General features: G+C 41.0%; 1 protein-coding gene across 2 annotated transcripts in view; it reads right to left on the bottom strand.

Moving 5' to 3' along the window:
* The window catches only part of LOC117509392 (POU domain class 2-associating factor 1), a 64,297-nt gene that overhangs the window by 36,065 nt on the left and 15,675 nt on the right, over positions 1-12,557 (bottom strand). For both annotated transcript variants that reach the window (XM_034169061.1, XM_034169062.1), the window contains exon 2: positions 11,685-11,812. In XM_034169061.1, the coding sequence (XP_034024952.1) occupies positions 11,685-11,812 (128 nt within the window). The remainder of the gene's footprint in view (positions 1-11,684; positions 11,813-12,557) is intronic.

Here is a 12,557-nt window from a genome sequence, read left to right as displayed (position 1 = left end):
GATTTCCAAAAACAATTTGAAATGTGGACTTATCAGACCACAGCACACTTTTCCACTTTGCATCTGTCCATTTCAAATGAGCTCGGGCCCAGAGAAGGTGGCAGCGTTTCTGGATGTTTTTGATGTATGGCTTTTGTTTTGCATGGTAGAGTTTTAACTTGCACTTGTAGATGTAGTTACGAAATCCGTTAACTGACAATGGTTTTCTGAACTGTTCCTGAGCCCCTAAATTCCTTGCACCTGAACGTTGAGAAAAGTTCATAAACTGTTTGACTATTTTTTCATGCAGTTGTTCACAAAGTGGTGATCCTCGCCCCATCTTTGCTTGTGAACGGCTGAGCCTTTTGGGGATGCTCCTTTTATACCAAATCATGACACTCACCTGTTTCCAATTAACCTCTTCACCTGTGGAATGTTCCAAACAGGTGTTCTTTGAGCATTCACCAGTCTTTTGTTACTCCGTCCCAGCTTTTGTGAAACGTGTTGCAGGCATCCATTTCAAAATGAGCAAATATTTGCACAAAAACAATAAAGTTTATCAGTTTGAACATTAAATATCTTGTCTTTGTGGTGTACTCAATTGAATATACGTAGGTTGAAGAGGATTTTCAAATCACTGTATTCTGTTTTTATTTACATTTTACACAACGTCCCAACTTCATAGGAATTGTGGTTGTACAACTCAGGGCGACACCCATCGGAGCAGCTCGTATGAATGAACCACGAAACATCGCGCTGATGGGCAATTGTGCACAATGCCGGTGCAATGGTTCGTGCACGTGGGAACACAGTGCCACCAACTGCACGATATGGTTACACATCATCAGCTACACGATGTGGTTTCACATTGTGCAGCTGCTGTGAAGTAAAGCAAGTCCCTTCGGCTGCTCCCTTGTTTGTGCTCAGGGTCGCCGCAGCAAATCCAGCAAAATGCTGTGAAAAAAGTATATAAGGACACAAGACTGACATCGCGTCATGTGGAACAGAGCTCACGTGGGTGACATGACAGTCAGATCGCCCACTGAGTGTTATGATCTGATGGTCCGTTTCATCTGGGGACAGCCTGTCCATGGGCTGCAACATGCGTGCGCTCGCTTGCTGCAGCCCGTCGCTAAGCGATATATGTTTTTATTTATATCCATGTGATGACAGCAAGCAGACACACGCATCACAGTTTGTAGTTGTTAGTCGATGTCTGTTCAAACACAGTATGTGTTGTCCAGCTGGGATGTCCAGAGCGACAGATCTCCACAGCTGCTTCTGTCAGTTTAGTGCACACACCAAAGCCACACTCGTGGGGCACGTAGACAAATTTCATTGCCAGCATGACAATGATTGTCTGCTGACTGTTGTCATGGTAATAATACAAATGGCCACACATTTTCTAAGTGCTAAACGAGTGGTGTTAGATGTCCATATGTGTCACCTGGAATTTGGACGACACCTGCCGTGAGAGTGTTCGATGGGCTCGCACAGCTGGTGTGCGCAAATAGAAGTAGCAACAGGTGTATGAGGCAGCTATGATTTTACACGTATTGCACACAATTCCTACTTCATGCGCAAATCAACCAAATTTGCACTATGTGTGAAGGTGCCCTAACAGAAGTATTAGACTGGTAGTAAATTTAAAAAAAATGGTGCTAGTGCAAGCTAACTGCTAGCGAAACACTAACCACTACTAAGATTCACATCAGGAGAAATTTAGTTAAATATGATTCATGATAATTGCACTTAAAAAATTAAAGAAATTTTAAACAGAAATAGAAGAAATGAATACAACCTTACTGTGATTACAAGGGCGTCAACTCAGCATGCAGTCTGTTGGAAGCAAGTTATATTGCCAGGGTGAAGAGCAAAGGCTCTACTAAGTCAAGATCAAAGGCAGAATCCATCCCTTGAGCTGAATCAAAGGAAATGGATCAAAGAAAAAAGAATTGCCTGAATTAGGGTGCTGCCATACAAGGCACTCACTACACACCGGGAGCAGTAGGGGATTAAAGACCTTGCCCAAGTGCCCTTAGTGATTTTCCAGTCAGGCAGGGATTTGAACCCAGGATCTTCTAGTCTCAAGCCCAACACCTTAACCACTAGACCACCACCTCCCCCTTCAAATTTTATTAAAATCTGATCATGATTTCAAGATATCCTACAAACTAACAAACAGCAACACAAACCAGTCTCCTTGTCAGAGGTAATACAACTACAACCATCTATTCCTCATGTGTCACCTTAACTGGCATATTCACAAACAACATACAGACCAGTAGCAAATGCCAAAAACAATGCAAGTACTCTCATGCAAAAGTAAATTACGAGGTCTGTTAGAAAGGTATCGGACCTTATTTTTATTTTTTTTCAAAACCTGATGGTTTTGAATCAAGCCTGCTTGGATCAGCCAACCTTGAACCTTCGTTCGCATGCGTGAATTTTTTCATGCCTGTCGATTGGGTCATTTGCTGGAAAGCAGCCTTTGTGTGAGGTTGTGTGTAGTGCGCTCATTGGATTTTCATTGCAAGGAAAATGACGGAATGAGTGGAGTAGCGCCGCATCAAATTTTGCCAGAAACTGGGCGACACCCAGGTGGAAACCATTCGGAAGATTCAGACGGCTTCCGGTGGCTTTTCAGTTGTGTGACTATCTGAGAAATTGCGGAAGAGGTGGGCATCATTTTTCGGAGTCCAGCATGTCCTGTGAGGCTTCAATACAAAGGCGCTTTTGCTCCGTCAGCAGCGGCGCGAATTTTGCTGCAACTCCTTTCATGGCCAGATCTTCACAATGGAATGTGCTGAAAAAGTGCTGATGTCCACCTCTTCTGCAATTTTTCGGATAGTCACACGACGGTCCCACATCACCACAATGTTCACTTTGGCAATGAGCTGGTCATTTCGGCATGTTGATGGCCGCCCGGAGCGTGGCTCGCTCTCTGGCTGTCGCTCAGTTTCTGGCAAAATTTGATGCAGCGCTACTCCACTTGTTCCGTCATTTTCCTTGCAATGAAAATCCGACAAGCGCACTACACACGACCTCACACAAAAGCTGCTTGCCAGCAAATGACACAATCGACAGGCGTGAAAAAATCACGCATGCGCACGAAGGTTCAAGGTTGGCTCACGCAAGCAGGCTTGATTCAGATCCATCAGGTTTTTGAAAAAAAAAAATAAGGTCCGATACTTTTCTAACAGACCTCGTAAACTGGAACGAAAGGTGCCCAACACCATTCCAAACCCAGTACTCAAGTCTCTCTGTGGCTAAACGATCAAACTTTTTCCCACTTACAGCCCCGTCACACTCAGATGGAGACCTTGAGGGACAGGCTGTGTCCTAAAACTTTTGATGGCTTCAACAGGGATGTGGTCATAATTGAAAAATGCACTGTTTAAGTCCATACTTTGATTTAATTCTCTCTTGCTTGCCTCTACTGGTGGTTGGCTCTCACTGCGGTATTGTATCACTTCCTGTTCCGGAGCACAGCGGTGTTTTTCTGTATCTGTTAGCTGTTTAATCTGCGCAGTTAGATTGATCTAGTTATCTAGATTACGATTTGTTTCCCAGTGTAATCTTTACGTGCCTTAACTAAAGCACTCCTTCTGCTGAATCACCTCTAAATTATTTACACATTATTCACTTTGCGTGTTTTTAGGAATCCGCTAGCTTAGCATAGCTACTAGCTCTTAGCCGATTTAGCATGGCGGCTTCTCCTGTCTCTCCCGCACTTTTCTGCTCTGGGTGTGAAATGTTTAGTTATTCCTCGGCCTCCTTTAGCAGTAACGGTACTTGTAATAAGTGTAGCTTATTCATAGCTTTGGAGGCCAGGCTGGGCGAATTGGAAACTCGGCTCCGCACCGTGGAAAATTCTACAGCTAGCAAGGCCACTGTAGTCGGTGCGGACCAAGGTAGCTTAGCCGCCGTTAGTTCCCCCCTGGCAGATCCCGAGCAGCCGGGAAAGCAGGCTGACTGGGTGACTGTGAGGAGGAAGCGTAGCCCTAAACAGAAGCCCCGTGTACACCGCCAACCCGTTCACATCTCTAACCGTTTTTTCCCACTCGACGACACACCCGCCGAGGATCAAACTCTGGTTATTGGCGACTCTGTTTTGAGAAATGTGAAGTTAGCGACACCAGCAACCATAGTCAATTGTCTTCCGGGGGCCAGAGCAGGCGACATTGAAGGAAATTTGAAACTGCTGGCTAAGGCTAAGCGTAAATTTGGTAAGATTGTAATTCACGTCGGCAGTAATGACACCCGGTTACGCCAATCGGAGGTCACTAAAATTAACATTAAATCGGTGTGTAACTTTGCAAAAACAATGTCGGACTCTGTAGTTTTCTCTGGGCCCCTCCCCAATCGGACCGGGAGTGACATGTTTAGCCGCATGTTCTCCTTGAATTGCTGGCTGTCTGAGTGGTGTCCAAAAAATGAGGTGGGCTTCATAGATAATTGGCAAAGCTTCTGGGGAAAACCTGGTCTTGTTAGGAGAGACGGCATCCATCCCACTTTGGATGGAGCAGCTCTCATTTCTAGAAATCTGGCCAATTTTCTTAAATCCTCCAAACCGTGACTATCCAGGGTTGGGACCAGGAAGCAGAGTTGTAGTCTTACACACCTCTCTGCAGCTTCTCTCCCCCTGCCATCCCCTCATTACCCCATCCCTGTAGAGACGGTGCCTGCTCCCAGACTACCAATAACCAGCAAAAATCTATTTAAGCATAAAAATTCAAAAAGAAAAAATAATATAGCACCTTCAACTGCACCACAGACTAAAACAGTTAAATGTGGTCTATTAAACATTAGGTCTCTCTCTTCTAAGTCCCTGTTGGTAAATGATATAATAATTGATCAACATATTGATTTATTCTGCCTAACAGAAACCTGGTTACAGCAGGATGAATATGTTAGTTTAAATGAGTCAACACCCCCGAGTCACACTAACTGTCAGAATGCTCGTAGCACGGGCCGGGGTGGAGGATTAGCAGCAATCTTCCATTCCAGCTTATTAATTAATCCAAAACCCAGACAGAGCTTTAATTCATTTGAAAGCTTGTCTCTTAGTCTTGTCCATCCAAATTGGAAGTCCCAAAAACCAGTTTTATTTGTTATTATCTATCGTCCACCTGGTCGTTACTGTGAGTTTCTCTGTGAATTTTCAGACCTTTTGTCTGACTTAGTGCTTAGCTCAGATAAGATAATTATAGTGGGCGATTTTAACATCCACACAGATGCTGAGAATGACAGCCTCAACACTGCATTTAATCTATTATTAGACTCTATTGGCTTTGCTCAAAAAGTAAATGAGTCCACCCACCACTTTAATCATATCTTAGATCTTGTTCTGACTTATGGTATGGAAATAGAAGACTTAACAGTATTCCCTGAAAACTCCCTTCTGTCTGATCATTTCTTAATAACATTTACATTTACTCTGATGGACTACCCAGCAGTGGGGAATAAGTTTCATTACACTAGAAGTCTTTCAGAAAGCGCTGTAACTAGGTTTAAGGATATGATTCCTTCTTTATGTTCTCTAATGCCATATACCAACACAGTGCAGAGTAGCTACCTAAACTCTGTAAGGGAGATAGAGTATCTCGTCAATAGTTTTACATCCTCATTGAAGACAACTTTGGATGCTGTAGCTCCTCTGAAAAAGAGAGCTTTAAATCAGAAGTGTCTGACTCCGTGGTATAACTCACAAACTCGTAGCTTAAAGCAGATAACCCGTAAGTTGGAGAGGAAATGGCGTCTCACTAATTTAGAAGATCTTCACTTAGCCTGGAAAAAGAGTCTGTTGCTCTATAAAAAAGCCCTCCGTAAAGCTAGGACATGTTTCTACTCATCACTAATTGAAGAAAATAAGAACAACCCCAGGTTTCTTTTCAGCACTGTAGCCAGGCTGACAAAGAGTCAGAGCTCTATTGAGCTGAGTATTCCATTAACTTTAACTAGTAATGACTTCATGACTTTCTTTGCTAACAAAATTTTAACTATTAGAGAAAAAATTACTCATAACCATCCCAAAGACGTATCGTTATCTTTGGCTGCTTTCAGTGATGCCGGTATTTGGTTAGACTCTTTCTCTCCGATTGTTCTGTCTGAGTTATTCTCATTAGTTACTTCATCCAAACCATCAACATGTTTATTAGACCCCATTCCTACCAGGCTGCTCAAGGAAGCCCTACCATTATTTAATGCTTCGATCTTAAATATGATCAATCTATCTTTGTTAGTTGGCTTTGTACCACAGGCTTTTAAGGTGGCAGTAATTAAACCATTACTTAAAAAGCCATCACTTGACCCAGCTATCTTAGCTAATTATAGGCCAATCTCCAACCTTCCTTTTCTCTCAAAAATTCTTGAAAGGGTAGTTGTAAAACAGCTAACTGATCATCTGCAGAGGAATGGTCTATTTGAAGAGTTTCAGTCAGGTTTTAGAATTCATCATAGTACAGAAACAGCATTAGTGAAGGTTACAAATGATCTTCTTATGGCCTCGGACAGTGGACTCATCTCTGTGCTTGTTCTGTTAGACCTCAGTGCTGCTTTTGATACTGTTGACCATAAAATTTTATTACAGAGATTAGCGCATGCCATAGGTATTAAAGGCACTGCGCTGCGGTGGTTTGAATCATATTTGTCTAATAGATTACAATTTGTTCATGTAAATGGGGAATCTTCTTCACAGACTAAAGTTAATTATGGAGTTCCACAAGGTTCTGTGCTAGGACCAATTTTATTTACTTTATACATGCTTCCCTTAGGCAGTATTATTAGACGGTATTGCTTAAATTTTCATTGTTACGCAGATGATACCCAGCTTTATCTATCCATGAAGCCAGAGGACACACACCAATTAGCTAAACTGCAGGATTGTCTTACAGACATAAAGACATGGATGACTTCTAATTTCCTGCTTTTACACTTAGATAAAACTGAAGTTATTGTACTTGGCCCCACAAATCTTAGAAACATGGTGTCTAACCAGATCCTTACTCTGGATGGCATTACCCTGACCTCTAGTAATACTGTGAGAAATCTTGGAGTCATTTTTGATCAGGATATGTCATTCAAAGCGCATATTAAACAAATATGTAGGACTGCTTTTTTGCATTTACGCAATATCTCTAAAATCAGAAAGGTCTTGTCTCAGAGTGATGCTGAAAAACTAATTCATGCATTTATTTCCTCTAGGCTGGACTATTGTAATTCATTATTATCAGGTTGTCCTAAAAGTTCCCTAAAAAGCCTTCAGTTAATTCAAAATGCTGCAGCTAGAGTACTGACGGGGACTAGAAGGAGAGAGCATATCTCACCCATATTGGCCTCTCTTCATTGGCTTCCTGTTAATTCTAGAATAGAATTTAAAATTCTTCTTCTTACTTATAAGGTTTTGAATAATCAGGTCCCATCTTATCTTAGGGACCTCGTAGTACCATATCACCCCAATAGAGCGCTTCGCTCTCAGACTGCAGGCTTACTTGTAGTTCCTAGGGTTTGTAAGAGTAGAATGGGAGGCAGAGCCTTCAGCTTTCAGGCTCCTCTCCTGTGGAACCAGCTCCCAATTCAGATCAGGGAGACAGACACCCTCTCTACTTTTAAGATTAGGCTTAAAACTTTCCTTTTTGCTAAAGCTTATAGTTAGGGCTGGATCAGGTGACCCTGAACCATCCCTTAGTTATGCTGCTATAGACGTAGACTGCTGGGGGGTTCCCATGATGCACTGTTTCTTTCTCTTTTTGCTCTGTATGCACCACTCTGCATTTAATCATTAGTGATCGATCTCTGCTCCCCTCCACAGCATGTCTTTTTCTTGGTTCTCTCCCTCAGCCCCAACCAGTCCCAGCAGAAGACTGCCCCTCCCTGAGCCTGGTTCTGCTGGAGGTTTCTTCCTGTTAAAAGGGAGTTTTTCCTTCCCACTGTAGCCAAGTGCTTGCTCACAGGGGGTCGTTTTGACCGTTGGGGTTTTACATAATTATTGTATGGCCTTGCCTTACAATATAAAGCGCCTTGGGGCAACTGTTTGTTGTGATTTGGCGCTATATAAAAAAATTGATTGAATTGATTGATAATTCTGTCCTTGCCATGTTGTCACAACATCCAACATTTTCCCTCTAGTTTCTTATCGCACACAATTCATTCTTACGTCCTTACAAATAATCACATCATGCATGCACATGACACACCCCTGGCCTCCATCCTGTTATCTGCACTGCACCATGTGCTCCATTTTCCTTTGTTCTGCAAGTTTTCTTGTGTCCACACGCAGGTTCAACAATACACTACAATCAGACAAAACAGCTCTCCTGCCAAACATACAGTCTCTATTAAAGACACTCTCAAATATGCTCTATGTATGCATATGGGCATGTGTTTTCAAGTGACTCTTGACTTGTATGAGGATCGGTTCTTGTTTAGCTGCTGGGAGAGTTTGTCTGCAACACACTGGTATCAATGAAAGCCTGATCACGTTTATTTGAGTCATTAATATGTTAATGCAGTCTGTACTGTGTACTTATATAATACTTATATAATGTCCTGATTTGACCACATCTTCCTTCATGGAAAACACACCACATCTTGAACAGCTTCTACTGTGTTCCTTATACACTGCACAGGTTATTACAGCATCCTTCCAAGTTTTTTTTTTTTTTTTTTTTTTTTTTTTATTGCAGATTTTGTGGAAATGTGGTCAAGTCTGACTGTGGTGCTATAAAGGTTAAAGAGCAACCAAGCAAAGGTTTCATGACTTGAGGGATCTCATATACATGTGACCATTGAAATCAACTGGAGACTTTTTATCTCAAAGAATTGTGGGACTGTCACACACCTGGACATTAAACAGTGGCACAGAAACCTTTGGCTCATTAAACATCACAGATCACCTTTCACATGGTGCTGCATCTCCTACAGAGCTCACCTGATTAACACTTAAGTTGACTGTCTGCACTGTGAATTCATATTCATGATTTGCGCTTTACTGAAAGATGCTGTGATTGACAGTTTAAATAATCCTCCTCAGTGAACACATATGAAGTTCTAATGTAAGGCTGTGTGCACATGCAGCTGTGTTTCTTTACCCTGAAAGGTGTAATAAATTAGAATGGGAATGCTCTTTGGCAGCGCTGTGAGTTGCTTTGCATAGGGCACCGTGCCCAGCCCTGGAGGTGTGCAGGGGTATGGCTTCAACTGTCATGGAAAAACACCTGGATTATATAAACACAAAATCCCCCGTGTGGGATTGGCCCTGGGTCGTGACTACCAGCACTTAAGCTCTCAACTGCAACCTTTTCTTTTGGTTCCAGAGGGCACATCGATTGAAATCTGCGATCTGTTAATCATTCCAGTTGGCAAAATTACACCTTGAAGATAAATGTAGCAGCTCCTACTTGAAAGAGTTGACTTTTACAGTCGGCAGCACTTCACTCAGGATTCGGCTTCATTCTTTAGATCTGCGGCGGCATGCTTTCTGTAGAAATCAATCATTTAATCTCACTTCACCTCTTCCTCTGATAAGAGCGTCTGTCAGCGGGGTTGATGAAATAAAAATGATAATAAAAATAATAATAATAAAATGCCAGGAAGAAATCCTGGGAAATTCTATGTTATTTATGTCTACATCAAAGAGTAAATAAAAGCATATTCATGTTTTAAATCGGCCTATTGCAACATAAAGATGTTAAATTGATTCAGCCAAATGGATCAAAACAGTTTCATAAATGCAGGTTGAGTCCACGAGTGCATAAATGTGTATCATAAATGTTCCAACAATGCTGGAAAATGAAACACCTTTTTTATTTGTTTGCTGATTGCTGTTATTGAACGGAATCAAGATGTATTATTACAGATAGATTTTTTTTACCAGAGTGGTGACAAACTCAACTCTAATGTCCTTTGTCCAGGTGCTCTTACTGTACTCAGCAACCCAAATCAGCAAATTACAAACTTTTTATTCTCAAGAACTTTATTCATCTGTTTACTTTTTAATTTTCCCATAAAGAGGCTGTCATGTACTTGAACAGTTGTAAATATGTTCTATATTACTTGCAAAGTTCTTCACCATTGGGAAAGTTTGTAAGTGGCTAATTTGAACACTTGGACAAAGTTGAGTTTGTCAGCACCAATCCACCCCGTCAATCTTGCATAATTTATTTTGAATAAAAATGTTTACATGGCCAAAGTAACTCTCCAAAAAAAAAAAAAAAAAAGCAAGACAAACAATTAAATGGAAAGTCAACATTATGATATCCAAGTATAATTTATTTGAATTTATTTCTGAATGAGCAGTTTATTACAGACTGAACAGATGTTGATGGAATTTCTGGAAGAGTCATTTGGAGAAAACAACTGAATTTTGATAATTCAGTCTGTTTCTTATTTTGGCGGAGTGGGAGAAGGGTTGTGTTGTGTTGAAATACACATATTAGAGATGTAATCCTGTAGTACCCTGTAGTAAATGACACGAGAAAGCATCTCATAAATATGACTTATGATCTAAAAACGTACCAGATACTATGTGGCCCCCCGGACTCCAAGTGGCGAAAACAGGCTTCTACACCCAATATATAGAGATAAAGGACGAGTTTTGACATTTCAATCAGCATCTCTGAAACTAATATGGTGATGAAACCTGCCATCCAGTCACATGACCGATTCAAGTGAAATTTGTTGATCCAAGTTGCAACAATGTAACAGCACCAACAGCAGTTTCCACTTCGACCAGAGTTTGACAAATGACAAATGAGTTTGACGGGGTTATGCATCCTATTGACAGAAGGATCATGCTACTTCTTCTGTACCTTTTTCTGTCAAGTTCAGATCAACAGTGAGTGACACACTGAAAATCCTCACTGATGTTTTACCTTAATCCTTTAAACAAGTGTCTGCACTAAACCATGGCGTTCTGGCCAAGCACATTTTCACAGAAGACAAATGGTAAATGGACCACAGTTATATAGAGCTTTTCCATCTGCATCATATGCTCAAAGCGCTTTACAATTATGCCTCACATTCACCCATTCACACAGACACAGTCATACTTTTCCAGTCAGGAAGGGGTTTGAACTGAGGACCTAAGGACCTAAGCCCAATGCTTAACCACTAGATAATCCTCCTTTACGAAGTTCAGTTATTGATCTTTTGACCAATCCATAGGTTCGTGCAGTCAACACACAAGCCAAGTTTGGTAACAATCAGGCAGGTTTAAAAGGAGTCATTACACTCCAGTGACCTTTACCTTTGACCTTTTGATCCCCAAAATCAATAGGCTTCTTGGGGTCACTACGCATAATGCTTATTCCATGTTTGATGATGATTGCTCCGGAACAACTGGTTATCTCACAGGAAAAACACTGGCTGCACAGTTATGTGGAGACAACTGGCTGCTCTTTGGTTTAAAAAAGAAACGTGTCTGCAAAAAAGCCCAATTTTCTAAAGAAACAGATTTCTGCATATCACTTTAAATGGAAACAAGCTGCTCTTGGCTACGCCCATCTCCATTTCGGTCTCTTGCACAGACTGTGTTTGTGTCATACAGAGTGCGTACCGACCAAGTGGGCGTGTCTAAGAGCAAAGTACATGCCTGGAATTCTGCAATGTCTAAAATGAACCATTTATAGCAGAAGAATTTCAAAATACATAAATCCTTTAAAAATGCTTTTACATAATATTATCACTTCCAATAATGCCCTCACCACAGTAGAGGGCGCTGTCTTTGTGCTGTGGAACTGCAGGTTTCTCTTCCTTCTCAGCAATTCTTTGACTGGATCTCTCACTCGAACACCTTGGTATGGCCGAGACCTGGCCGGTGCTGATGGTGGTGCTAGAGATACCAGAAACAAAAACATGGAAATGTTGAGATTAAATTTCCTTTGGTTTGTCTGATGCTTCCATTTTGTTTGTTCCATTTTACTCATCTCTGTCATCCCTGCAAGAAAAAAATGTCCTTTGATATGTTTGCTTTATGACATCACAAATGTCTGAGTGAAAAACAGGAACTACTGGTAGAAGTAATTTTGGTGCCTGTGGTGGTAGTGTTCTAGTTCTCTGCTCATTCTATATATCAGAGTCACTGAGGTAAAAACAGACAGTTTGGGAATAAACTTGATGTCTAACAGACTCACCATTAATACAGTGCATCCAGAAAGTATTCACAGCACTTCAGTTTTTCAACATTTTGTTATGTTTACAGCCTTGTGCCAAAATAGATGAAATTCATTATTTTCCCTCAAAATTCTACACACAACACCCCATAATGACCATGCAATTTTTTTTAGATTTTTGCAAATTTATATATAAATATATTTATTGCTAAATTGCTAAAAAAAAAAAGCAGTTTGAACATAATAGTTTTGAGTTTGTAGCATCAACAGCAGATGCTACTATTATTGTGAACACCCCCTTTTCTACTTTTTTTTACTAATAGCCCAATTTCATAGCCTTAAGAGTGTGCATATCATGAATGCTTGGTCTTGTTGGATTTGTGAGAATCTACTGAATCTACTGCTACCTTGTTTCCCATGTAACAATAAGAAATATACTCAAAACCTGGATTAATCTTTTTAGTC

The sequence above is a fragment of the Thalassophryne amazonica genome, chromosome 4 (assembly GCF_902500255.1).
Source record: "Thalassophryne amazonica chromosome 4, fThaAma1.1, whole genome shotgun sequence".
Classification (NCBI taxonomy): Eukaryota; Metazoa; Chordata; class Actinopteri; order Batrachoidiformes; family Batrachoididae; genus Thalassophryne; species Thalassophryne amazonica.
The sequence above is the reverse complement of the archived record's forward strand: the minus strand, read 5'-3'. Positions and strand labels throughout refer to the sequence as shown.